The sequence below is a fragment of the Solanum pennellii genome, chromosome 11 (genome assembly GCF_001406875.1).
Source record: "Solanum pennellii chromosome 11, SPENNV200".
In the NCBI taxonomy this organism is placed as follows: domain Eukaryota; kingdom Viridiplantae; phylum Streptophyta; class Magnoliopsida; order Solanales; family Solanaceae; genus Solanum; species Solanum pennellii.
The window spans coordinates 2,857,522-2,885,488 of record NC_028647.1 but is presented as its reverse complement, the minus strand read 5'-3'; the positions used below and the strand labels follow the sequence as shown (position 1 = coordinate 2,885,488).

At 31.3% G+C, this 27,967-nt stretch overlaps 3 protein-coding genes across 5 annotated transcripts; 2 read left to right on the top strand and 1 right to left on the bottom strand.

Moving 5' to 3' along the window:
* Nucleotides 1-1,285: 1,285 nt before the first annotated feature.
* LOC107003259 (CMP-sialic acid transporter 3-like) lies at nt 1,286-11,182 on the top strand. 2 transcript variants are annotated; one of them, XM_015201564.2, is made up of 15 exons: nt 1,286-1,578; nt 3,388-3,504; nt 3,717-3,773; nt 5,080-5,157; nt 5,757-5,801; nt 6,485-6,544; nt 6,692-6,814; nt 7,117-7,194; nt 7,556-7,625; nt 8,292-8,399; nt 8,850-8,983; nt 9,066-9,142; nt 9,787-9,835; nt 9,918-9,977; nt 10,735-11,182. In XM_015201564.2, the coding sequence occupies exons 1-14, from the start codon at nt 1,411-1,413 to the stop codon at nt 9,966-9,968; spliced, it is 1,215 nt and encodes a 404-aa protein (XP_015057050.1). In that variant the 5' UTR covers nt 1,286-1,410; the 3' UTR covers nt 9,969-9,977; nt 10,735-11,182. The 2 variants fall into 2 exon arrangements, with proteins under 2 accessions (XP_015057050.1, XP_027768468.1); XM_027912667.1 differs by having other exon boundaries at nt 1,411-1,578; nt 10,687-11,132.
* A 5,155-nt stretch (nt 11,183-16,337) lies between these two features.
* On the top strand, nt 16,338-17,200 carry LOC107004240. Its single transcript, XM_015202473.2, has one exon. The coding sequence runs from the start codon at nt 16,585-16,587 to the stop codon at nt 16,984-16,986; it is 402 nt and encodes a 133-aa protein (XP_015057959.1). The 5' UTR covers nt 16,338-16,584; the 3' UTR covers nt 16,987-17,200.
* Nucleotides 17,201-20,627: 3,427 nt separating this feature from the next.
* On the bottom strand, nt 20,628-27,644 carry LOC107004636 (CMP-sialic acid transporter 2). Of its 2 annotated transcripts, XM_027912833.1 has the most exons (14): nt 27,459-27,514; nt 27,069-27,180; nt 26,858-26,937; nt 25,803-25,878; nt 25,623-25,723; nt 23,832-23,903; nt 23,589-23,637; nt 23,460-23,501; nt 23,108-23,229; nt 22,486-22,545; nt 21,926-21,974; nt 21,216-21,310; nt 21,028-21,108; nt 20,643-20,937 (listed from the first exon to the last, which is right to left on the bottom strand). In XM_027912833.1, the coding sequence occupies exons 1-13, from the start codon at nt 27,512-27,514 to the stop codon at nt 21,057-21,059; spliced, it is 966 nt and encodes a 321-aa protein (XP_027768634.1). In that variant the 3' UTR covers nt 20,643-20,937; nt 21,028-21,056. The 2 variants fall into 2 exon arrangements, with proteins under 2 accessions (XP_015058403.1, XP_027768634.1); XM_015202917.2 differs by having other exon boundaries at nt 20,628-21,108; nt 27,459-27,644.
* Between the last annotated feature and the right edge of the window lie 323 nt (nt 27,645-27,967).

Here is a 27,967-nt window from a genome sequence, read left to right as displayed (position 1 = left end):
CATAGGGATACATTACTTTCTCCAGACGTGAATTATATCAAATATGTTATTATTGTTATTATTAAAAATAAAATTTAAGCTAATGTTTGACCATACACTTTGGATCACATCTTGAAGATTTATCTTGATATATTTATATAATTGTTTGATCAATTTAATCAAATTATGAAAACTTATAATAGAAAATCTTTTATTAAGCACAACTATAAAAGGAAATAAACATATTCAAATAAGATCAAATTTAAGCTAGTGTCTGATCATATATTTTGAATAAAATTTTAAAAATTTATCTTCGAATATCTAATTAAGCATAAATTTTAATTAGATTTTAAAAATTTAATCTTTAAATATTTTCTCCTTAGAAAATGGTGATATAACTATAATTATTTTTCCAAATAAAATCCATATTCAATTACAATTCAAGTTTTCAAGTTTCAATTTCAAAATCACATAACTTTAATTATTTTTCCAGATAAAATGCATATCCAATTATAATCCAAATTTTCAATTTCAACTTCAACTTCATAATCATATATCTTTAATTATTTGTCCAAATAAAATGCATATCCAATTATGATCCAAATTTTTGAGTTTCAGCTTTAAAATTTTTGACCAAACGGGAGCTAAAAAATGGATTAGAACATATAAATTGATCATACACTTTGAATCAGATCTTGAAAATTTATCTTCATATAAATCTAATATGATTTTGAAAACTTACAATGAAATATCTTTTATTAAGCATTACTATAAAAGAAAATAAACATATTCAAACAAGATCAAATTTAAGCTAGTGTCTGATTATATATTTTAAATAAATTTTAAAAATTTATCTTCAAATATCTATTTAAGCATAAAGTTTAATCTTTAAATATTTTCTTTTCAGAAAATGATCACATAACTTTTTAAGTATTTTCCAAATAAAATGCATATATCCAATTATAAATCAAAATTTCAATTTCAACTTCAAAATGATATTATATTTAATCTTTTTTCCAAATAAAATGCATAACCAATAATAACTTTAATTATTTTTCCAAATAAAAGTGTATAACCAATTATGATCCAAATTTTCAAGTTTCGACTTCAAAATCTTTGATCAACGAGAGCTAAAAATGGATTAGAACAAATAAATTCCTCCTCAAAAGACAAAAATACCCTCCTCAATCCCTATTCCATCTATATCTAACCTATGGGTAAATTGGTCATTTCACTTATTCTTTCAAGAATATACTTTATAAGGAAAAAATACTAAAGACTTTCTTCTATAAATAATGAATGAAAATTCAGATCCAACAAACACAAATCAAAGTTCCAAAAAGCTATTTTCTTCGCTAAATCGATCGTTCGTCGGAAAAATTTAGGCATCGACGGAGTAAATTTGAGTTCCGGTGAGAGACTTGAGTAAAAATGAATGAAGTATCGGAATGCAGCGTTTGTCACTCGAAATTGGTAGCTTCCCCTACCAAAAGAACGGTGTCAAAGGCTTATGATCGTCATCGGACTGTTGTATCGGTGAAGACTCGAGCTTTCAACGTGTTTTTGGTTGTCGGTGACTGCGTTTTGGTCGGTTTACAGGTATGTGAAACTTGCATTGTGAATTTTGTGGTTTGGATGATAGTTTTACTACTTGCTCTTTTGACTGTTAAGCTAGAAATAATTAGCGGAAGAACAAAAAATTTATTGTGAATGTAGACGGTTAACTAGTATGAAGCAAATCCTTTTTGAGCTAGAAAAAATGTTTGTTTGCATTAGTAGCTGGATGATGAACAGGTACAAAAGTTTATGATCGTCATCACACTGATGTATAGTTGAAAATTCGCTGTTTTATATTATTTTTTTGGTCGTCAGTGACAGCATTTTGGTGGGTTTACAGTTATTGAATTTTTGCTGCTGTAGCTTATGTGAAACTTGCATTTTGAATTTTGTTGTTTGTAATGGTGTTACTACTTGCTCTTTAACTATTAATGTAGAGATAACCAGCTCAAGAACAATCTTTTTTTATTCTGAATTTGTTGGATAGAATATGCACGAAGATTTTTAACTAGTCTGAAACGAATCCTATTGAGCTGGAAAAAAAGAGTTCTTTTGGTGATTTGTAAAGCCACAAAGTAAAGAAGATGTATGCATTAGTGCCTGGAAGGTGAATAGATACAAATTCATTTGCAAAAAATAATGTAGAAGTCTGAGTATCAGGAACTGCAACCTGTCGAACTTAATCATCTGCATCAATAAAATGCTGAAAGTTGATAAAAGTCTTATGAAATGTGGAGTGTTGGTGAAATAAAGTAGGAGAGGCAATTGCTAGCAGAATCACTTTTTTTTAATCATTGTAAAATGCGAATGGGGGGACTAGGGAGGTGGCATGTGATTGATCACATGTGCATCTTAGCGTAGAATCATTTTTCTTATGACCGGGAAAGCTGTTGTTTTAGCTTTAGACCAGTCCCTCTACCCTTCTCCCTTACATACTAAACTTGGTTCGAACTCAGTAACTCACACCTACTACACATCTTGTGTTCTGCCTTTGTTGTTGAATCAAAACCCTAAGGCTCTTAGTTTAGAATGATATTTGGCGATGTTAATGACTAGTGATGGTGATTGTGTATGTCGATTTGGAATAGTGTTGACTGATAATAGTGGTTATGGGTAGTATCTGGTGGTATAGTGGTTGACAGTAGTGATTAATCGTGGTTGTTGTTGGTGGCGGTTGATCATTAGTAGTGAAATGATATTGATAGCTAATGACAATGATGAATAATGATGGCGGTTGATCATTAGTAGTGAAATATATTTTGGCCTATCCTATGATATTTTTCCTTTTGATGATAAGAGTTGTAGTTTTGAATATGTTTACGTCTACTGGTTTCTTACTTAATCGAGGTAATTGTGTTTTGTATTAAAATCTGCTAAATTATGCAAAACTATTGATATTACTAAAACTGGGTCATCTTGGAATGTAGAAGGTAAAATGGCTCAAAAGAGTAAATTGATGGGTATGTCTAAGTTTCATTTTGGAATGTCATCAATTTTCTCATGATTTTGCAAAATCATCTTTGAAATACTTTCCATGGCAACACACATACAGAGATTGATGCCAATAAAAGAACCTGATAGTCTAAATATCTCTCTTAGTGAAGGTTGGTTGTTGGTACGACCTTAAACTTTTGATTTTTTTTATTCTTGTGTTGAATATTGAATATTACGTATTTGTATTTATTTTAAGAAAAATGAGAGTAATTATTTCTTAGAACTTGGTTATCAGAAAGTAGTTATTTTGCACAGAGTACCACTGGAATATTTCGGGTTTTCTTATGTAAGTTTCTATATTATGCTATATTTGTATATTAAATAGAATACATTTTTCATTTATTTCTTTTCTTGCAGCCTATACTTGTATATATGTCAAAAGTTGATGGCAAATTCGAGTTCAGTCCCATCAGTGTTAATTTTTTGACTGAGTTGGCAAAAGTTGCATTTGCAGTAATAATGCTATGCTTAGAGGTATGTCTTTGTCTCTCTTTACTGACTTAACTTATTCTATAACCTTCTACACCTTCAATTTCCTATGAGCTTCTTCTCTTCTTTTTCGATATAACAAATTCTCTACCAGGTATTGGTCATATGCATCATAATTTGTTCTTACTATCTTGATACCTTGGTATAACTATTCACTTGTTTTAAAATGTTTCAATCTCTTGTATTATTATTTGAAGGCTCGAAACCAGAAGGCTGGAGAGAAGTCTCTTCTTTCTTTCTCCACACTGTTCCAGGTAAGACTTGTTAATTCACAGAAGTGATTTTATTTGTTTTAAATAGATATACAAGTTTCATGTTCAGTTGTGTTAAAACAATATAAAAATGTTCCCACTGAGACTTTTCTTTTTCATGTATACAAAAGAATATACCTACACTTTTTTTAATCAAAGTAAAAGAATTTTCATTCATAAACATGGCTAGACTGGCTGTATACAAGGGTATACCAAAAGGTAGAGAATCTACAAAATATATGATTCTCTTTAGACTTCACCCAACCGTCTATACAACAAGGAACTTTCTGTGTGCACCAAAAGAAAATAAGGGAACAAAGACTACTCTTCAACGGTAGAAACTCGACTCTACTCCTTCTAAAGCTCTCCTATTTCTCTCTCCACACAATCTACATTAATTCATAAACTTACATTCTTTTTGTATTCTCTCGTTTTTCTTCGTGTGTGTTGTTGTTGTCTTTGTCATCTGTTTTGAGTTGAGGGTCTACTGGAAACAACATCTCTTCCATTTAAGGAAGGGGTAAGGTTTGCTTATACACTACTCTCCCCAGTACCCAGAGATTACACTGGGTATTATGTTGACTTTTCCATATATTAATATTGTTGCTTACCTCAATGAGAATTAGTGAAGATATTTAACATGAACATGGAGAGTTAAGTAGGTGAACCCATCTCAGCCGGCTTAAAGCCATACTTTAATAAGAGTTTCAAGTTAAATAAAAATCTTTTATTTATTTCCATTTGAAGTTTATGTTTCTACCTTTTTGACATGCAAAATCTAAACTTTGATAGTGAAGGATTTTCTTTGTTATCCCTATATTTCTCTCCACTTCCTTATAGGTAGTTAAGTCATCCTTGTTAAATCTACATAGAATGTTAGCATTCTTTTCTATATTTCTCCTATGTTTTCCAGTATACAGCGAATGAAGAAACAATGACCATAATGATGATGACCACTGACTTCTAATAGTACTTAATAAATGTTTAATGGGGCCTCAATAAATTGGGGGTGGAGTTGCTTCAGCTGCTTGGTCCTTCAGCCGGTAAAAGGTGGGAACCTGTCTGGCCTCAGAGGGAAAGTAATAGGTTTCTATTGACCAAGTTAATTTTTTATAACCAATATGTGAATGGGCTTTGTTATTTAATTAATACTCCAATCTGAAATTTGAAATTAATGAGTCTAACCATTCAGAAGTACTTTCTCTGACATTCCTCTACCACGTAGGACACAAGTGGGATATTAAGAATTACAGTGAAGAATGTTCATGGCAACTTTTGTTACAAACTGTTTTTCCTTTATTAATTGCAGGCTGCTCGGAACAATGTGCTTCTAGCTGTTCCTGCTCTGCTTTATGCTATTAATAACTACCTTAAGTTTATCATGCAGGTAAATTTTTTCTGTCGTTCCTCATTTGGATATTAATAGGTTATTTCTGAGATGCCTATCAAATTCTCATGACTTACTGCCCTTATCTTAGATGGTGGGTTTCAAATAGATTCATATACCCTACCTCAGCTAGCTTGGGATTGAAGCATATTGATTAATATGGCTGTTATCTACTTTTTTTTTCTCTCCCAGCAATGTACTATTCTTGTATTATTAAGAAATACCACGTGCTTTCCAAGATAGATATGTATGTACATATAACTCAAAAAATACATTACTAGAAGATTTTCTTTTATAGCCTCTTTTTGTTGCTTTAGATCAGAAAGTAAATTGAGCATCTTCCCTGAAAGTTGAGAACTTTGGCATGAGGAGACTTGATTGTCATCTCAAGTGGAATTATTTAAGCTTCTTGATTTTGTATAATCTTTATCTGTTGTGATTACTTTCTTCAAAATTTTATGTCTTCTCAAGTGGAATCATTTAACTCATAAGGACTCACTTTCTTGTCTAGCCCTAATGTTTTGCATTGTTGGTGCATGTTATTGGAGTTCAACTATCCTCTCACACTTCCTAATGACACTTTCTGTTACTTTGTGCAGTTATATTTTAACCCTGCTACTGTAAAGATGCTGAGTAACTTGAAGGTATCATTTGCTTATAGTTATTGCTGACACTTTCAGACTTTGCAATTTACTTGTGAAAATCCTACAGTAATTTTGGTTTGATAAGTTATATCTCCCTGATAAAATTGCAAATAGCTGATAATTTAGCGGATCTTACATGCTAGATTAATTACAAACTCTGCTTGCTATCTTTTGTTTCTGCTTCAGTGTTAGCTTTAGTTGAGTGTTCACAGTCAGGTTTTACTATTAGGTGTTAAAATTTCCATTTATGTGCACTCAAGATTGAATGGAAAATAACAACTATGAGCTTAATTTTCTTCAGATGGTTGAGATAGGTAGTCCTTTTTCCCCTTTATTAGATTTGTTGTGCCTGGCCAACTAGCGTGCACCTTAATTGATCCACCAGGCTGCCTGTACAACTCACAAGAACAGGTTTCCATGGGTAACCCTGCCCTCCGAAGATCGAGCCGATAGGCTCACATAAAGTATTTGTAGTTGGGATTTGGTGGTGAGCTGGTTAGTCTTGTAATTGCAGTTCGTACTCAAGGATGATGTGATTACTCTTGTGATGCCTGATGTGAGGATTCAATTAATTTGTGTCATACTTGTACCAGATCTTTCCTCTTTTGCCGCTGATTGATTTATCTTCTCAAATTTTGTGTTGGTGATTCTTTTTTTTTTTTTTAAATTCTTAAAACTTGCAGGTTTTGGTAATTGCAATGTTGTTAAAGATAGTTATGAAACGCCGTTTTTCCATAATTCAGGTTGGTAAAGCTGACAGAGGTTTGTTTATGAACTATAGTCAACTGTAATTTTTAATTGATTTTTAGATGTGTACGATCTGTGTTTATGCATTTTGGACCCTGAAATAATGCTAACTATATATGACTATCAAAACTAAATGGTCACAGTGGGAGGCTCTTGCGCTATTGCTTATTGGCATCAGTGTGAATCAGCTGCGCTCTCTACCAGAAGGTGCATCAGCTTTGGATCTTACAGTGACAACAGGGGCATATTTGTATACCTTGATTTTCGTAAGTATTATATGAAGATAATTCTTAATGACTACTCACATTCTTTGCTTGATCCATCAGATATTCCAGCTCTGAGTGTACTGCCTTCAGGAATTATTTTACCTTGTGGGATCTGTACACTAATTCACACTATTCCCTTTCTTTTTCTTTTTTTTCCTCCTTTTTTAGTGTCCAAGAGAGTATAGGTGGTTTACAATACAGTGCCACTTGTACTGGAATAAACTTTATGCAATACTTTATTGACTTTACACCTAGTTGCCTTATTTAATGTGGATAGAAACTGATGCAATGTAATAATTCAGGTCACTGTTCCTTCACTGGCATCTGTCTACAATGAATATGCTTTGAAAAGCCAATTCGAGACCAGCATTTATCTTCAGGTGAACTTTTGCTGTTGATTACTCCTAAAGTGCTTTAAGCTGCTGCAGTGAGTTTGATTTCATTCAATTGGATCCCAGCCAAAACAATAGATATCTTCTCTTCCGTAGTTTCTTCTTTCATTTCCAATATTTCTTCATCGTCTTAGTTCGAACCATCACATAGAATTGTTAATTGATTTGCTAATAATCAGTTTTTTTTTCTGAGCAATACTTTTGTTTGGTGTAATTATACAAAGCTAATAGTATGATAATCACGATCTTCCAAGTAGTGAAATGCTTGTAACCTCTTGGTGTGGTTTGTTTAATGGGTGTCTATGACTTTATTAATGATCCATTCAAACAACTAAACTGCTCTTTGCAGAATTTGTTTTTGTACGGATATGGTGCAATCTTCAACTTCCTAGGCATACTTGGAACTGTCATTTACAAAGGTATGAATGGGAAATCTTATCCTTTTTGTGTTTCCTAAGAATGAAGCTCTCTTGACATTAATAAACATGTGATTAATCATAATATCTGAAAAAACTGATCAATTATTAACTTCTTTCAAATTCTATCTTTAGGTTATCTTTATCTTCCCTCCTTTGTAGCTTTCACCTCCTTCATGAATCAGTTACAACTTACACAGAGTTTAAGAATGAAGAAGACTTCTGAATCTTGTGGTTTAAAGCCTGTCATGTGGAAAGTTGTAATAAAAAAATTGCCAAAAAAGGAAAGAGACATGCAATTTTAAACGGACTAAAAAGAAAAGTAAGACAAACAAATTGAAACAGTGGGAGTATAAGGAAAGCATCAAAATAAGGACATATTACTCGTCATAATTTTAGAAGTTAACAAAATGGACCTGGATGTATCAACCTTAGATTGAGTACCATCCATAACAGGATCCCCACTTGCTTATACTTCCCAAGCCTTTTGCGTTTGCCTAAAATGCTTATGATGCATCAATCCATTAGGTTTCATAAGCATTTTAGGCGAACTCATTCAATTCCTTTACTCTTGGATTGATTTACGTGTCTACTTCCAGTTGTTGGTTTATGCACAGAATTTATTTAATTCCTGTACTCTTGGCTAATTCTGTATCAAATTCTCTTCAGGACCTGACAATTTTGATATCCTACGGGGACACTCACGAGCAACAATGTTTTTAATATGCAATAATGCAGCCCAGGGAATCCTGTCTTCGTTTTTCTTCAAGTATGCAGGTGAGGATTCTCTCACTTATTTGGCTTCCCAAAGTAGATTTTTGACTTTTATCAATGAAGGTAATAGAATGTATTTTTGAAGAGTTGATTGAATTATTAACATTGAACCTCTTGCTATTTGCACTCGACAAGATGCATCTGTGTATACATCTTGTCTAACCATCCGATTTATACTCCATAATTTTTTTGTGTTGTATATTTCTTTTGTATGTGGGACTTGAGCTTTTCTCTCCCTGAATTATCCAATTTTGCCAGCCAAAATGGGTCGCTTCAATTTTTAATTGTTTTGCATGTGCTATTGAATTTTTGATTCCTAGCTCTTACAAGGTACTTCCAATTTCCGGCAGTGAGCAACATGCAGATTTCATTTTTCTACGGTGGTTTGTATTGTCTAGTAAATGTATTACTTAAATGCATTAACTAATCATTGCTTCGTTTTTACATTTGCAGATACAATTCTGAAGAAGTATTCATCAACTGTGGCCACTATCTTCACTGGAATAGCATCTGCTGTATTGTTTGGACATACCCTTACTATGAACTTCATCTTAGGAATCTCCATTGTGTTTATCTCGATGCATCAGGTTATATTTTGATGTTGTTATCTATTTTGAGTGGCATGCTTAGTTTTTTAACTTGGACTCACGTCAAGCTTCAATTTTTCAGTTCTTTTCACCTCTTGCAAAGGTCAGGGATGAGCCTCAAAACGCCAACCTGGAAATGGATTATCCGAAAAACTACAGGTGCATTCTTCTTTCAAGTTTTAAGCCTTATGAAAGCAAAACTGATATACACGAGATTGTGGTTACCCTGCGACGTCTTTTCTCGACAGGCTTTCAGATGCTTATCTCTAGATCCGCCCTTTAGATTGTTTTGGATCAAGTACTTAACGTTCTTAGGAGTCGCTGGTGTCAAAGGACTGTCTAAACTTCCAGAGTATGGAGGGATACTGGACTAGAACAAAGTAGGATCCATCAGAACATCATGATGAACTTCCAGAGTATGGAGACATTCCTAATGTTATTCTCTGAATTATGAAAACAAAATAGGAATTTCATCAGGTTCCTCGTTTTCAAGAGCAGAGAGGGTTTAATATTTTACTATAAATGGACATGAAATCAGGCAGGGTCAAGATGAAACAATTGCTTCTTCTGGTCCAATGGAGGGCCCACCTTTTCCTCCCTTTAGTTTCCTTTAAACTATTATTTTTCTATATATGGTCTATTAATTATGCAGTTGTTGTAGCTAATCTCGGTTATCACTTTGATAGTTTGATGCATGTTGTGTGAAATCTTTAGTTATTGTGTTGCCTTTCTTACAACACATTTGATATCATCAATCTAGTGTTTTTTCTTTTTAAGAAACTTTAAGTGCTTGATTTCTACAGGTCAAAGGATGGATCCTTCATAAATATGGCGGCTGGGGCAAGTGAAGATGTAAGACTCTGATCAACTTGCAAAAAAAAATTCAAAAGATTATGCATGCATGTATTTCTCATATCTTTTATGACGTTTACAGGCTAGCCATCGCGTTGGACCTGATGACAGAGAACCCCTTCTTCCCCGTTAGTTATTATAGGTATGCATTCTTTTGCTCTGTTAAATGATGTCTGCAATAAAGTGATTACCTTTGTAGTCTCAGTTTGTCAGATAGGTTGATACATAGTGGACTTTCACTAATTAGTTGATATGCTTCAGCATACTTGATAGATGGTTTTAGAGAAGCAAAGTGTTAAAACCAGTGTTATTGACTAATATTGTAAGATGGCCCTGGTTGAACTTTTAGGTCTGCTATTTGATCCTTGTTAAAATTGATGATGCATTAGATTTTTTTAGAAATATCAGGTTTAAATTGAAACTATCTGGAACAACCTACTCTACATTCCTTGTCAAATATTAGTGTAGCATCCCATTCTTGTATATTTGGTTGAAGCCCATAAAAGCAAGATTATCTTTTTTCAGTAAATGTAGGCATCTGAAAGTGACACCTTTTAGACGTGGTTGAGTATATCTAATTCTACAGATCCTTACTCATCTTGCTTTGCTAACCCATGATAAAAATTTGCCTGTATCGATACTTAAAACTTATTAATGTGTGTGAATACAGACCCGTCTTGGTACATCCTAGTTGCCTACCTTTTACTCTTTTTTCAATTCTGATTATGTTGCATAGGTTCCTAGGCCATGCCATTGTAAGCATCAGTTCTGTTTGACCATAAACTATTGCAATTTTTTCTGCTATTATGCATGGCTTACGTGAAATGTGACATTGATCCTTACCGTTTCAGTATATATGAGCTAGAGTTGGCTCTAATATACTCATACTACATTTGCAGGATTGGTTTCTGGAGAAACATCGTTGGCTGGTCGGTATAGATAGTTTGGGTTTTGGGTCATTCTCTCGATATTTAATACCTCAGTATGCTGAGAAGATTCTTTTCACCCTCCAGATATAGGTACACAATTCTCTTCAATGAGAATTTACTATAGCCCTTTTTTATAGTATGTGATGAGAGCTCAGGAACCACAGACGTTAAAGTTGAGTTCTGGATGACGCGTAATCATCCGCTTTTGTATAGAATTTAGCTCATTACCCTTGACGTTATTATCGCGTGCAGAGTATGTTCTGCATGCACATCATTCTCTGTAAATCTGGTCTTGTGAACTCAAGTTCATGAATAATGGTAATAGAGCATATCAACACCATATTAAACAAGTTGCTTGTTTTGTTTTATAGCTCCCTTTTACTATATGAAGCTTTATGTGAATAAAAGTATTGAAGGATATTATGGTTCCAAATGCTAAAGGGGTATGTTGAAATTTTTATCCTCACTACGTTGGTTTGAGCCAATTTGTACGCACCTCGACTAGAGGCATCATTGAGTAAAGTGCATGGATACCCGATTTTGATATTGCCATTTAAATATTTTTTTCATGTGTATGAGTTCGAAAATAATTGTGTTCATGCACATAAGTTCTTACAAAAATGATTGAATTTTCAGTTGTTCAAGTAAAAACGATCGAAGATTAACATGAACTTCACTTGTACGTAACTTTAGAATTTTTTTAAAATTGGTACAATTGTTTGTTTTTAAAAGCTTCATTTGTATGTTATTGACTTCTCTTTTGCTCTTTCTTTGAAGCATCAAATTATTATTAAGTACCTTAAGACTTTCCATGAAAGGAGAAAGATGCTTCTACTTCTTTCAAACTAATTAAACGGCATAATACATAAATATGCCCTTTAACTTGGCTTCGAATTACATTTACGCCCTTCAACTTTGGGTGTACACGAGTAGTCACTTAAATTTGTATAAAATTGAACAAATAAAAATACATGTTCTACATGTCATTTTTTGTCCTACATGGCGTTTTACGTGTATTGTGCAATGTAGGACTCATGTATTTATTTAATTAAAAGGTCTGTTTGTGCATTATGAAATTTGTAGGTCAAAAAGTTAAAATTTGAAGCTAAATTTAAGGTCCAATATATATATTATGCCTAACTAATAATTAATAAAACTTTCGTAATGCATCATCAATTACATGGCAATCTATAAATAAACTTATTTATTCCTTTCTTTGGTTCCAATATTTTGTTTCAATTCGATTCGATTATTCAAAAAAAAATATCTCCAAAATACGAAGTATGTTTAGTTTCTCCTGATATAAAAGAGTAAATTGCTTTCTATTTCTATGAGATAGATGTAAGATTTACATACACTTTATATTTTTTTAAATTACGCTTATAAAATTATACTAAATATATTATTACTTATTATTATAGTCGTTATTTAATATAAAAGAAAACCGTTTTCATTTTATTTTTTTTCTGGATATTGCTTGTTATAGGAAATATATCTTTATTATGACTTGCACTTCATAAAAAAAATCGTTTTTTTTGTTTATTGCTTTTAGTAGGAAATAAATATGACTTTCACTTTAGACAAAAAAAAAACGTTTACTTTTTTTGGTTATTTGCTTTTCGATGGAAATATCTTTATTATGATTTTCACTTTAGAATAAAAGAATTATTAATAGAGTAAAGACACAAAAAGAGGAAAATTGTAGATAAAAATTAAGTGTAGTGAAATTGATTATATTACTAATAATTTGCCTCAAAAACTTGATTTTGGAGATTAAATTTATTCATATTCGTAGTTACATCAACTTAATCTATGTTTTTTATCGTTACGAAGCTCTTCTGTTTTGCTCTACAAAATCGAAAATTAACCGACTGAGAAATTAATATAATTCATGCAAAAATACTTCTTTAAAGTGGAAATAAGGATACAATCATAGTATAATCAATATATATTCTCTTCTCGATTTAACATTTATTTATATAATAAATTAATATAATCTGATATAAACATTCTATAAAATCGAAAGTCAACCAATTGAGAAATTAATATGATTCATGCAAAAATACTTCTTTGAAGTGGAAATAAGGATACAATCATAGTATAATCAATATATATTTTCTTCTCGATTTAACATTTATTTATATAATAAATTAATATAATCTGATATAAACATTCTATAAAATCGAAAGTCAACCAATTGAGAAATTAATATGATTCATGCAAAAATACTTCTTTAAAGTGGAAATAAGGATACAATTATAGTATAATCAATATATATTCTCTTCTCGATTTAACATTTATTTATATAATAAATTAATATAATCTGATATAAACATTAAATACGGAAACTTTTTTTTATTAAAGGTGGGAGCTAATGGATTTGGCAGAATCTATAGCTTTAGTAAAAAATTTGTATTTGTATTAATTAAACAATTTTACTTTAATATATTATTAATGATAATACAAAATGGCAAAAATGGAGACTTGGCTTCCAAGTATTAAAAAATTGACCCATTATTCTACATGCATTTCAATTGTGCACCTTTTATTAATAGCTTTGAATACTCACAATTTGAATCATAATCCAAATTCTAAAATAATAATTTCTTTTTTGAGTAAATTTGCTTATTATTGCCTCTAAAATTGACCAAATACTAGTCAAAAATTGAACTCTTTGACTTAAAAAATATATTATAAACATCTAATAAAAAATAATAAAATCATTATAGATTTGATATTTTTAAAATTTATCCGTAACTCATCGGAGATTCGAAGAATAAAAAAAGATTTATTTCATAACGAGGCACTTGTGTGGGACAAACGAAGAACATTACATGTGCTATTTAAATAAAAATATTTAATTTGGAAAGGGAGTTTTAAGATATTTATTTCAACTTGCACAGGTGTATAATCGAACAATAAATAAACACATAAAATATCGTCAAACTTTAGTGTAGATATTAAAATTTTATGGGATTCTACAAGATGCGTTCAATTCGAGTTGGGACCCTCCACTCAATCATAAACCCTAGTTTATGCCTATATAAAGGGCATTAAATTCCCTTAAAAGCATCTCGAAAATTTCATAAAGAGATCAAGATCTCGAATACTCCACAAATTGATGGATTATTCATATTTTCATCAAATCTACACTCCGTCATGCTAATTTTTTGGGATTCTACAAGATGCTTCAATTCGAGTTGAGACTTTTGGAGACTACTCAACCCTAAACCCTAGTTTATGCCTATATAAAGGGTACTAAATTCTCTCAAAATTTTCATAAAGAGATCAATATCTCGAATACTCCATACATTGATGGATTATTCATATAGAGAGGTCAAATCTAAATCATCCTAGTTCGAGAAATACGCCACTAACGGCCCTCAAATCATGAATAAATCACTCAAATCATGGATATATCCTAGGAGAGTAGAATCAAGGGATCAACAGAATGATACCCGCAATCTATCTTAATCAATAAAATCATGTTTCTTCATATTTTATTTGTAATTTTAATTTATTTTCTGTCACTTTAAAACTTGTTCGCAAACAGTTAGTTTGATAGAGAGAATAAATATAATAATTCAAACTTTGAATGATTTAACAAATTTCCAAGGTATAAAATTATACTAATTTTCTCAGAAACATAGAATATATCAAATAATTTTAAAATATATAACAAAAAAGAGCATCATATAATTTTGGAATAGAAATTATCATAATACTATTATTGATAGGTCAAATGAATTAAAGAAACTACTAAAAAGAATCATATTATTGTAGAACTCAAGATAGCTAAGAAAAATTAAAAGCCTAACATATTTTAATAAAATAACTAGTTCAATATAAAAATAAATTTAGTATAATATAAAGTCTTTTTATTTTCTTCTTGAATTTTTCCTTTATTTTAGTTTAATAATTATACCTACTACTCTAGTTAGCCGGCAATTAATTAAATATACATTCTCATTTCTCCCCAAATGGGTAGCAATATAATTAAACTTTGTATCATTAATTAGTTATTAAATTGTTGTAAAAAATGAAGAGTTCTATATTTTATTAACAATATAAGTTACGTTGTCATCAATGACATTAATAATTTAGTTTAATTAATTGATAAGAAAATGAAACAAACAAATTAACAATAAGCTCATAAATTTATCTACATCTAATATTAATTTACACTAGATTAAGTGTTAAATTACCTAACCATAATTTAATGATAATCATATTTGTAAAAATACATATTATATATTTATCGAATTGATATAAATACGAACAAAATCTTATTGGATTTGTGGTTAGTGTTGATATCATAGACACAAGTATCATGTCTTTTTAAAAAAGTAATATAAATATCAATTTTAAGAAGATTTATCGATAAATATTCTTTAACGACAGAATAATAAATTTTAATTTATTTTTCCTCTAAAGATATATATAAAGTAAACTCAATTAAAAATGTAGCACATTCTTGTTTTCAACAATATTTTTTAAAAAAGAAATAACAAATAATAGACTTGGTCTTAACCAACCAGACAAAGAAATGATTAGTTGGGTAAATCATTAAACATTTGCCTATGGCTCTATCCTTAATCCTTATCATAAACTAATCAAAGTTTCATTAATTAATCCCTATAAGGAATATTTGACAATGTAACCGATATATCTGACACTTAATTAATTTGAATTATATCGCGTAAGACGTTTTTAAAAGAAAAACATATTTTAAAATATTTTTTTAATATTTAAATTAAGAACTATCCTCGAACTAACCAATTATACCTTAATAATAACATGACAGTAAACAAAAAATAATACAAAATTTCCAAGAAAGAAAAATTATTCCAAAAAAAAAAAATTGACCAAAAAAAGTCTTTTTGCTTAAAGATTTTGCTTCTTAGTTTCTTAACGCGGTTGTCTTTTTCTCCACGTATTTATCTATTTTCCTTAACCCTAACAACTTTCTCCATAGCCACCCCATGCATTTTTTGTTACGTAAACGGATTGAGAATTTAAAATTAATGAATTTAGGTTTTCGAGTAAAGATAAATGGCATATTTATCCTTTCAATAAAAGACCCGATAGAAGAACTTGTGATGATTTGATATGATTTGTAATCAATCTAACAAGGCGCGTAATTAAATTAGTTGTTGTATATAACAAAACGTCATATATAATAGTCATGACTTGCGAGTCACATGCTTGCTTATGTTGTAGCGCGCTTGGGAATTATATTGGTTCGATAAGATTTAAGATCGAGTAATTGAGCATGATATCAAATATGTTGAATACAGTATAAAGTCGTATCGATCTGTCATGACTTGCATGTCATAGTTTGCGAATTTCAGTCTCTCTTGTCACCATCTTTACCACTCAACTCAAGGGTGTTTTAGTCAAAAAAAAATTTATAATTTTTTTTAAAAAATAATTGATTAATTTAATTCTTTTTTTAATGATGACTAACAAGGACAAAATTAAAAATAGTGCCTCAATAATATGACTTAGTCTAACATATTCTAACTATATATAACCTAAGAACCCCCACCCACCCAAAGAAAAAAAAACTCTCAAACAACCAACACAATCTCAAAAAACCAATTATCCATTTTCTCCAATTCTTCTTCAAAAAATAGAAATATCTTTCTTTTTTCTTGATTATATATTCACTATAATCATATTCTTTTTTTTGCGTCTACTTAGATCTATCGCGACTTAAAAAAAACTTCATTTTCTTCAAGAACGATTACCCTTCTTTCTTTTTTCAACATTTCATATAGTTCGTCAATTCAGTGCTTTATTTTTCGAGTTTGAAAAAAGATGGGGATAGAGAATTGGTCTTTATTAGGAAAACTAAAAAGGGCAGTAAAAAAGATTACTTTTTTACTGAATTTTGATATCAACAAATGGAAATTAGCATCATATTTGATTGGGAAAAAGCCATATCATCAATTGAGTTTCAATGAGAAGATTTTGCAAAAACAACCAACTGGATTAAATGTAATATGTAATGATGAAAATGATGATCAAGATTTGGCTAAAAATGGTTCATCTAAAGGACTTCAAAGAACTATGAGTTATCCATCATCAGAGGATGATATTGATAAAAGGGCTGAAATGTTTATTGCTAATTTTTATAATCAGCTAAGACTTGAAAGACAGATTTCATTGGAGTTAAGGTATTGTAGAGGGAATAGTTTTGGATCTTCAACGTCTCCGTGAGAAGAACAGAGACGGATTCAGTATTTTAAGTTTATGAATTCAAGATTTCGCGTGTTTTTTTGACTTTTGACTTTTTCTAAGATTTTTTAAGGTGTGTATAGATTTTTGTGAAGAAAGGGGGTGGAGATTGTCTGGTTTTGTTAAAGATGATCTTCATTGCTAAAACTTGTATAAACAGAGCATACAGTTTTTCATTAGTATGCTTTTCTTCTTTTCTTTGCTTTTTAATTGCTTGGATGGGGGGTGGGGGTGGGGGGGTCTGGGATTTCTTTTACTTTTTTGGTCCTACTCGTAAAGTTGGTATCATGTGATACGATCATGAATTCAAGCTATGAATAAAGTTGGTATCATGTGACACGATCATGAATTCAAGCTATGAAAACAATTTTTTGCAGAAATGACATGTGATCAGATCATGGGGTCAAGCTATGAAAATAGTGTTTCACGGAAATGGAATGTGACCAAATCATATATTTGAGTTGCGGAAGCATCTCTTGCAGAAATATTGAGTGAGCAGATAGATCATTGAGTCGAGCTATGAAAATAGTCTCTTACAGAAATTGCATGTGATCAAATCATATATTCGAGCTGTGGAAATAGTCTCGTAAAAATGGTGGAGGGTGAGTGAAGAATTCTGAATAGAAGTGTGAATTTTTTTAATTTTCTTTTTCTGTCGTATACATTGTACAGATGAAAAGTATACTTGCACATTGAATAAATGATTAGTTTCTCTTTTGACTTGTTGAAATTAGTAATCCTATCACATTGTGCTTTATTCTGAATTACTGATCTAATAGTCGCAAATGGCATGATAACAACTAGCTTCAATAATAATAATAACGTACTCAATGTATATTTCAATAATAATAATAATAATAATAATATGTAAACGTATCTTATCCTAACCTTAAAAATAAGGAGTGTTTCTGATAAATCTTCGACAAGAAAATGCAAAACTTCATAATTGATACTAATGCAAGTGTTAAAAATCAACGTACATCACAGAAGCACATATTGCTCAAATTGCTATTACAATAATACTACTAGTAATTACATTTGTAAGAGCAAAAAAATGTTCATGAAATCATGCACCGCGTCAAATATATTATGATACTAAGTGAAGTATTTTGCTGCCTCGAAGACTTGTTGCACCGTATAGTATCATTAGTTTTGGTTACGTGCATTACATGTATATTTCTATTAGTTTGATGTCAAAATTTTATATACAACTTCAATTGATATGTTAGATGATAAAAATAGATATTAAAGTATATCTAAAAAAACAAGTTTCTAAACATAATGAATATTAATATTATATTTTAATCTCCTTACCCTTACATTCAAAATGGATTTAATATTTATAAAGTTAAAATATAACTTAAAGTGGTTTTGATACTATTTATATAATGGTTATTAAACATGCATACATGTTTCTATATGATGTAAAAGAATACAATATTTTTTTAAAGTATTTTTTTTATAGAACATTTTGTACAAATTTTATATTAGATTTGAGATTTATTTGTCTACTTATAATAATTTACACGTTTGTCTACCTGAAAAGATAATGCAAAAGAAAAAAAAACTCCTCATTTTGTTTAAATGCAAACCAATTGAATTACAGAATTAGTATTATGTGGTATTACGTGGTTATTTGGTCTTTTCTCTTAGAGATATTGCTAGTGAAATTTATTTAGACATTTATGGTATAGGCATTTTATTAAGTCATTAAGGCAATAAATATTTATAAAAATGGTGAAAAAATGTAAAAGTATGATATATGATTGATTATAATGTAACTTTTCATTTAAGGTCTTTCCACTTGTAATATGATACATGTTTTATTATTTAATGATTTATTAAATAATTATAATATTATAATTTAGTGTAGAGGTAAATTGAAATTCAAATTTGTATTTTAAAATTGTACCCCATAACGATGAATATGAATTATTAAAAGTCACATAATTTCTTTTAAATTGTGTTTGAGTTACAACAAAAATATGAAAGTAAAATGATAAATGTTTATAGTGTATAGTTAACTCATAAAAAGAAACTCTTGTATTTAGTCACCCCCTTATTATAATTTCGATGTATAAATTTTATATTTGTTTTAAAAGATAAAATAAAGTAGCAAAAACAAACATAGAGGCACACTACCTTATGATTAATTTCTTTAAAATGTTTCTCTCGTTTTAAGAATAGAATAAAAATATTGAAATTAAATTAATAGTTATATATTTCAGGAAGATAAAATATTTTAACATTAATTTGTAAAAGATGAAATTATCCTTCCCATTAAGTAGAATGCAATTAAATAACTCAAATTTATAACTAAGGAACCTTAATTAGAAGAAAAGAACTAAAGAATTAAAGTGCAACAAATATGACAAATTTATATTTGGTAGTGGTATATATTGATTTAGCTACAACTCTTCATACTATTTTTTAATTTAAGATTAAAAGAGAGAAATCCTTGATTCATGTACTTATTTAAAATTTCAGAAATTTTAATTGACTCTTGTTCTTCCACATTACCTTTTTAGTAAATAACTTACAAGTCAAAAAATAATTAAAATAATATTATTTAATTAATTAGAAAAAATGGGAAAACCTTAATACATGTACTTATTTAAAATTCTAGAAATCCTAATCGGCTCTTGTTCTTCTACATTCCCTTTCTAATAAATAACTTAAAATTTAAAAAATAATACTTTTTAATTGATTAGATGTTTAATTTAGTCTAGGGCTAAAATGATGATTCAATTTTTCATCTTTGGAGCTTTCCACTTTTAGTAAGACTACACATTGTTTTGCACGTGATTCTTGTGAAATGTATGAATTACTGTAAAAATCACATTTTAATTACTATCGCAAGCTATAAAAAAGATACTATATAATTTAAAATAGATGAACAATCAATGTAATTAAATTTCTTTATTGTATGTCAATTGATTAGACATTTGATGAACTTGCAAAATTTTGTTTGGTAACTAAAATAACGAATTACATTTTTAAGTTATTAGGTCCAAACATATGATATATTAGTATGTGCAAAAATGAATAACAAAAATGATTAATGTTTCTCATTTAAATGCAGAATTAAAAAATTTCTACATATACCTTAAATTGATATCTATACTTTAAATCCAACACCCACACAATTTTAAATGCTTCATGGAAAAAAAAATTCTATAATGGAGAAAGAAAGCAAGAATGAAATGCTCTGAAAAGAAAACTTTGTTATTGTTAGAGATAACATATCAACATGAAATTGTTCATTGTTTAATACTACATATGTATAAAATTTACTCTCTTTTTTTCCGTAGCTATTTTTTTCTCCTTGATTACCAATTTTAAACATTCGGTTATCCTCACTTGCAACTTCTAACTCTCTTATCTTCTCATGTTGAATCGCACGATTTCCGATTGTGATCTTCTCATCTTTATAAGTTGATTCTTAAATAGCATTAAAAAATAACCCTTCAAATTCAAAATTTAATTCTAAAATTGATTTCTACATTAAGTGATGAATGACTTCTTATATCATAACTTTTCAACTTCTTCCATTATGATATTTATGATTACGATTAAAAGCTATATGATTTCTACATTAAAGTGATGAATGACTTTCCATATCATAACTAATCAAATTCTTTCATTATGAAATTTATGATTACGATTAAAAGCAATATCAATGTACTACATTGAATTACATTTAATAGAGGAGCTAAATGGTAACACAACTTTTTACTTTGAATTTGAATCTTCCCGCTTGTAATAATATACATAATAACATAATATATGATCTAATTCACATACCTAATACCTTTTGCTGGGGCGATTAACACTGCTATTTGAATTCAGAATTGACAGAAATGAGGAGATCATCACAAGTATTCTTCAGTCCGAAATTCAAATGCCAACTCCACTCCAAGGCCAACTTTTAAGCTGTGTGTAGAATAAATAGTTATCTGTTAACACTTTAGGCACGACGGAAAATCGAAATGAGCTTGGAGTAGGATGCCTATTGGGTATCAACAAGAGAGCTCAGAAGGTGAAGGTGGTTGTTATCTTCGGGCTTTGCTGGTCGAGTGTAAATATATCGCTACAGAAACAACGCTGCAAAGAAGTATAATGTTCATATTCAGTTATATGCCTTGTCGAATTTGTGGAATTTTCAACAAAGATGAAAAAAACATAGTGGTAAAACAAATTTTCGCACTTACGTGGAACCAAGGAAAAAGGCAAGGGAAAGGTGAAATCCAAACAGAAATACAGAAACAACTGCAGTCAGTAGCATTGCGACTGAAGTTGAATAGACCTGCAAACAAATACAAGCTATATTAAAATGGTATCCTGTCAGCACTCAGTTCATTGGCAGATTGTGTGAGCGAGAGACAAAATTCCCGGCCCTTCTTTACCGGACTATATCTCCTCAAAAGCACTCGAACATAAAGCAAAAGAAAAGGAAGAGGAAATCTCATTGACAACTACGCCACAATCATTACTATACTCTAAGGACGTGGATATGAGTGCATTCTAGAGCTTCATAAGAGGGATCTAAGAGGCTCTTTATATGGTAGCTAAATTTCATGCCTGATCCATCAATGTTTTAGCACTCCAAAATAGTCGCCTATCCATTGTACTAATTTTCAGCAGATAGCTCAAATATTTTGGAATATAATTACATTTCGAGCAATAAGTTAGCAGCTTAGTATACATCATTTCTTGGGTGGAATCTCTAGTCCAGTTTACCTTCATTGCTTTACTCTTCAATTAGAAAAACAACATAGCCAAGGAAAAGATAAAGCATGTCAGGCATTGTGCTCACAACATAGATATTCTACGGTGATCTCAGACATAGGATAATTGGCACTAGACTAATGAACCTAATTAAAACAAACTAAAGCAGATGCACAACCAGAGTCAACCCTACCTTAACAATATTGTCAGCATACTTCATCACCATTGATACTGCAATACCACTGCAGAGACAAGTTTTGGTCAGTAACAATTGAAAGGCCAGTGATGAGTGATGATGCAATCAATCTAATTTAAAACGGATGAATGAATGCTAAACAGAAAAACAACAGGCAAAAGGAAAAATAGAAATAATGCAGCAGAAATGAAACTTACACCCAGAGTTACTCTATCTAAACCAGTTCTAGTGTATAGACAAATCATGTTGAATAGTTAATTAGGTTTGCAAATGAACACAATGAGGGGTGACTGTACACTGTATAACAAATTTTAAAAAACAGCACGTTGAGCAAATACAACAAAAACAATTTAGGAAAAAATGCAGCCTGGCAGCTTGCACCTAGTGGAACTGTCTTTTCCCTAGAGTGTTGTTTATGTCAATGAACACAGCCAATACAAAATAGCTAGCACAAAAAAAGCAGTACTCCCCACTGATCTTGTATTATTGCACAATGTATCCATAATCTTGAAATGTATAAATAAACTACCACTATGAAGATTTAGACGAAATCAAACCTTAGTGCGTGGTTGAGAATCATGAGAACTGTAATCAGTGAATATCCATGGAAGAACCCACTGCAAAAGACAAGGTCAAATTGTAAAACTTTACATAGATAACAAAACATGAAGTCCAATCTTACGAGGTAATGTCCTTTCAAGAAGAGATATTTTCTGTGGTCACTGAAACTGTGATGTGCTTAACCTAATATTTATTTGTGAATGAAGGCATCATAAAATAATGATTGGAACTGAAAATCATGATAAAATATAATGGACAGATAGGAAAGCTCCAAAAGAAAACCTTTAGAAATGGAAATAGTACTGAGAAAAACCAAGGTATGCCTGAGATAATATTCCCATAAGTTAAACTACAACTAAACTTCAATCACAAGATATTGGAGTGATTATCTATTCCAATGTACAATTAGTTTACTAAGCTAGCTCAAAATATCTGAGGTCATAGCATATTACACGTGTTCTATTTTAGAGAAAAAGAGGCATCCAATATCGGTTATTTTAATATTTACTCCAGAAGCGGTTACTAAACCACTAGATCGAGAACAATCAGTTGTTACAAAAGGTACACAATGCAAATATTTACATTGTAAAATGAAAAGAAGGAATGATATCAACTTACTCATTCATGACTGCATCAAAATCTTGAGTCATTATTGCAAAAGCATTGAAGATCATTCCAAAGACATACAACCAGAAGTTCTGAACATTAATATTTCTTGACGGTCTCTTCTTAATTATAGCCTGCAAAGATAAAAGAAAACTTATGCACATGGTATATGAGTCTAGTTTACTTAAACATTATGCCGAGCATTTTTCGGTTGCTGATGAAGCCTGAGATGGTAATTAAACACGTAAATCACCAGGCTCAACTCTAGTATACCAAAATGCAGTGAGAAGCAGTTCTGAGGTCATCATCTAAAGTGCATATCTTTGGACTACTTATCTAACAGAACATATCTGAAAAGATGTACCTCTGTGTAAACTCCTGCAAAACCACTTAAAAGGGCCATCACCTGAAATCAAACGAAGAGGTATAAAACCATTAGAAGCAATAGTTTTAACCTTAATGTTATATAGTACTGCGAATATCTGCAACTTACAATAGCCATAACCCAACCTTGTAAAGGAGCCTGAAGAACATGATCAGAACTGTACAGAAAGCATCATTCCATTAGAAAAATCCATTGTTCATTTCTCTATTCATATAAAATCAACAGAATATAAGTAGTAAAATCATGATTGTCATCTTTTACTATCCAGGCTAAAACACAAAAATATATAACAACATATTAATCTATATAAGCAGTTCTAGAGATGAGATGCGGAAACTGCTATAACCTCACCTAGGATTAAGCTGTGCAGTGGTGCACCCAGCACAAAGTAGAATGAAAGCAGCCCACTGAATTTCAGTTAACCTGAAAGTGAATGTTGCTTTGAGTGTGACAAAATATAGAACATCAAAATAGGTATACAAGTAGGAACACATTCTTATAATACTATCCAGAAAGATGACAAAATAAACGTAGCAAACCTGACTATATTATTTATCTTGAAGTTACTAGCTTCCTATAGTCATATCTGTCAATTAGAATTTCTTTTTGATAAGAAAAGCTTTTCCTTGAAGATTACCTTTAGTGGAACCTTATTCTTTTCTTTTCTTACATTTTTTGGCATCCATACAATATTCTTGATGATCAATGCATTTCATAGAAAATTTAAGATTTTCTATTTTTGTGCACTTGAACATGATTTCTCCTATCACTAGAATAAAATTCAAACTTCATAAAAAGATCAAGCTTTTCCGTTCATATCCACCGAATCAGAAAATAGTGCAGGACAACCTTGCAGTACAAGGTTTCCAGAAAAGATAGATATACTCCCTGCTCCTTGTATATTACAGGGGCTGCCAATCAACTAACCTCCATGATATATGGCGGAGCAAACTTGCACAGGCTTTACTGAGTTTTAAGTGTTAATAGCTCATTCCTTGACGAATCAAAGTGAAACTAAGGAGATAGATAGCACCCCTGATCTCATCTTTAAGGAAAGAGACATACACCATACATGGAAGCATAGAAAACTTTTTACTCTCCTACATGGGGTGTTGTCAAACTTCTATTTTTCCCCACAATGGGCTGTCCAAGTATCTGGGATTTAGCTGTGGTTCCTCCCTCTTGCAGCTCATCTCTTTTCCCCTCTGCAACATGGTATCTTTTAATCTTACCATGCAGGTTCAGCTGCTTCCCAGCATTCGATTTCCTCCTATATATTTTAGGACCCAAAGCCTGAAAAGCTAAAAATGCTTCCTAAAATGCATCACCATCCTCTTAACCACTCTCCCTCCTCGCCCTCTTTCATAAAACTAAACTGTATAAGAATCTCAGCCAAACAACATCTTCTTTTTTTAAGTATCTGAACACAAACAAAACAAGAGGTGGACAACTTCCTTACAGCGAATGGACTACATTCCACACTTTGATCACTAAAGTAACACATATAACACCTTGCTACTGGAATGCTGGAAGCTTCTTGGAATGCTGGCAGAATCAAAGATCAAACAAGAGATTGAAGCAGAACTGGGAAACCACTCCTCGTTTTCCATTATTCATTATGTGAGACATCTGATTACAAAGAAATAAGAGATGCTTTGAAGGCCAAAGACTTCATATTTCTTTTGTTATAAATAGATGTTTAGAAGACTTGTATCTTTGGTGTAGCAAAGACATGATTGGAAGCTTGTCATACTACTTAGATTTTTGGACCTATTAGAGATAAAACTATAGCATCAATTTTGTAGTGCTTTGAGTGTATTTTGTAGTACCTCCGTGGTACTTTATTAATGAAAGTAACCTTACGTTAAAAAAAGAAACCCCCAATTCAGTGTGAAACAGAGGGAGTATATATATGAAATAACTCATATGTATATATAGGCACACACATAACTATCTAAAGCAGCATTAGAGTACAATGAAGTTGGAGCTTTTTCAGTTAAAAGAAGACAGACGGGGCCAAATGGAGTATTCGCAACAAGAAAATATGCTAGTGCTTTTCTGTTGTCTGTCGTTTTTATGTCTGTTTATCAAAACTTGCACCATAAGTTCAACTTCATATCCTTAGTTAGTGAAAGGACTTACTTCCTTTTGAGAATAATTTGATACAATATGCCAGTGCTGATAATATTCAAGTTCTTCAGTATCTGATATCCAGGAGCATCTACATACGCAAAAATGTAATACTGCAAAGACCCATGCGATTCAATCAACAACAGTCCGGGGAACAAAGAAAGATATAACCAAAAAGCAATATAAACCTGCCTGAAGTAGATTCTTGACAAGGTAAAGTGCAGCAGGAATGGGATACACTTTAACTTCATCCCACGTAGTGCTCAACCTAAAAAACCCACTACATTAATAGGACAGGAGACAAAAAAAAACTAGCCTACTTATAACTGAAAACAAACCTCAGTATGCAAACTCTTATTGAAGAGACAAGTTCAATATAAATGTTTGACAATTTGCAGTGTCATCCACCAAGCAAATCTTCCAAAAGTAACTCATTATGTCATTCACTAGTAATTATTTGATAGACAGATCAAAAGTGAAGAAAAATTGTGAAGTCCATATTAAATGATTTAATAAAACCGAAGCTATTTCTTACACATAGGAAAAATCAAACAGTAAGATGGAATGTGTAACAACCAAGCATTTGGATCTAAATTCTCTGGCAAAGTTAACCATAAGACTTGTGCAAATACCCTAAGATCTTACAAGGTAGGGTATCCAACTGAATTTGCTAATATATAAAAATATATATTTTTACCATACAACCAAGCCTAGTGGTCGGTAAAGTGAGTACAAACCTTGGAAACCAGGGTTCAAATCTTAGCGGAGACAAAACATACAAGGTATTTCTTTCCGTCAACCTTAAGTCATGGTAAGGTATTTCTTTCCGTCAATCTTAAGTCATGGTAAGGTATTTCTTTCCATCAACCTCAAGTCATGGTTTGCATAGTTAACCTGATGCTTGTGATTAGTCGAGAAGTGTGCAAGTTGGCCCATACACCAACATTGTCACAAAGCTATTGTGCCACGGTCCCGAACAAGTAGGGGTCAGCTATATGATAGCTCACTAACCATTTTCTCCATTTAAATTCATTTCACGAAAACACTACACAAAATAAACTTTTTAAAAAGTACCAGAATTTCTCTATATTTTTCTCTAGTAGTGCTAATAGATCCCTAGACAAGCACAGGAGTTTATACATGCAGTGCTCAAGTAGATTCATTATACAAATAGAAAAGTCAAAAAGTAGTATTTCCAGCTCCATACACCCTGGAGGAGGAAATTTAACAAAAATATTGTTACAAACCTGTTATCATCAGTAACGCCATCCATTCTCCAGATTCTTAGCAAGGCCACAAGCGATAACGCGCATTTCAATGCCTCTACCTATTACATAGAACTTTGAATTCAATTCCACAACAAAAAGTGACAATCGAGCCATTGCTTATGACGATAAGCTCAAAACAACATTGAAAAAGCAGCAAAATAACTCTTGTAATTTGTGTCATTTCACTAACCAGAAAATTTGCAGTGGTTACACTGTACTCATACTTCCCAGCTCTCTTCGACCAAACAATGAGAATCGATTGTGAACTCGTAAGAACTGTCAGAATAAGTGTTACAAATGACCTATTCCAGCCAATAGAGAAACGAAACATGAGCAACTCTTCTCATTATCGCAGGCTCTAGCTACACAGTAAACTCTAACTAACTAATAACACACACCGGATGTAGTTCAGAGTGAGTATAATCTACTACATGTACATGATCAGGCAAAAACAATGAGTTCAATTAAACTCTCTAGATCAATAATGGCACTAAAATCCTCAAATCTCTTGGCGGAACACGTATAACACCGATAATTCACAAAAAATTCAGCTGAAATGAGGATGAAAAAGAGCAAATACCTTCGGCTTTTCTGTCGGAAGCCACCAATCTCCGGCATTGCTCCGATCGCAGCCATGATGTATGCTTCCTACACTTGTTCGATCCCGAATATCAAGCAATTCGTCGAGCGCATAGGGAAAATTGTAGATGAAGAAGAGCTTCCGAATCACAGTTTGTTTTGGAGATTTGTAAGATTCAGTGATGAAGTATGAAGAAATGAAAGAGAATGATGGGCTTGGAACGTACGGTCTCTATTTTTTGTGGGCTGGGCTTTAAAATTCACAAAGGAGTATTTTATGGCCCATCTACATTTTTTCTCTTCGTATAAAAGTGTGCGGATATCTGATTCTGACGTTATCGTTTAACTTTTATCCTCTTTTTAAAGTGTTTTGAACGTGTGCTTATTCGGTTTATTTTAGATATATATATAAACGCTATCTAAATATAGTATATTGATAAAATCTAAATGTAGACACAACGTCAAAAGTTGAACTTTTGTCATATACTTTATTTTTAAGGTATTCAAAAA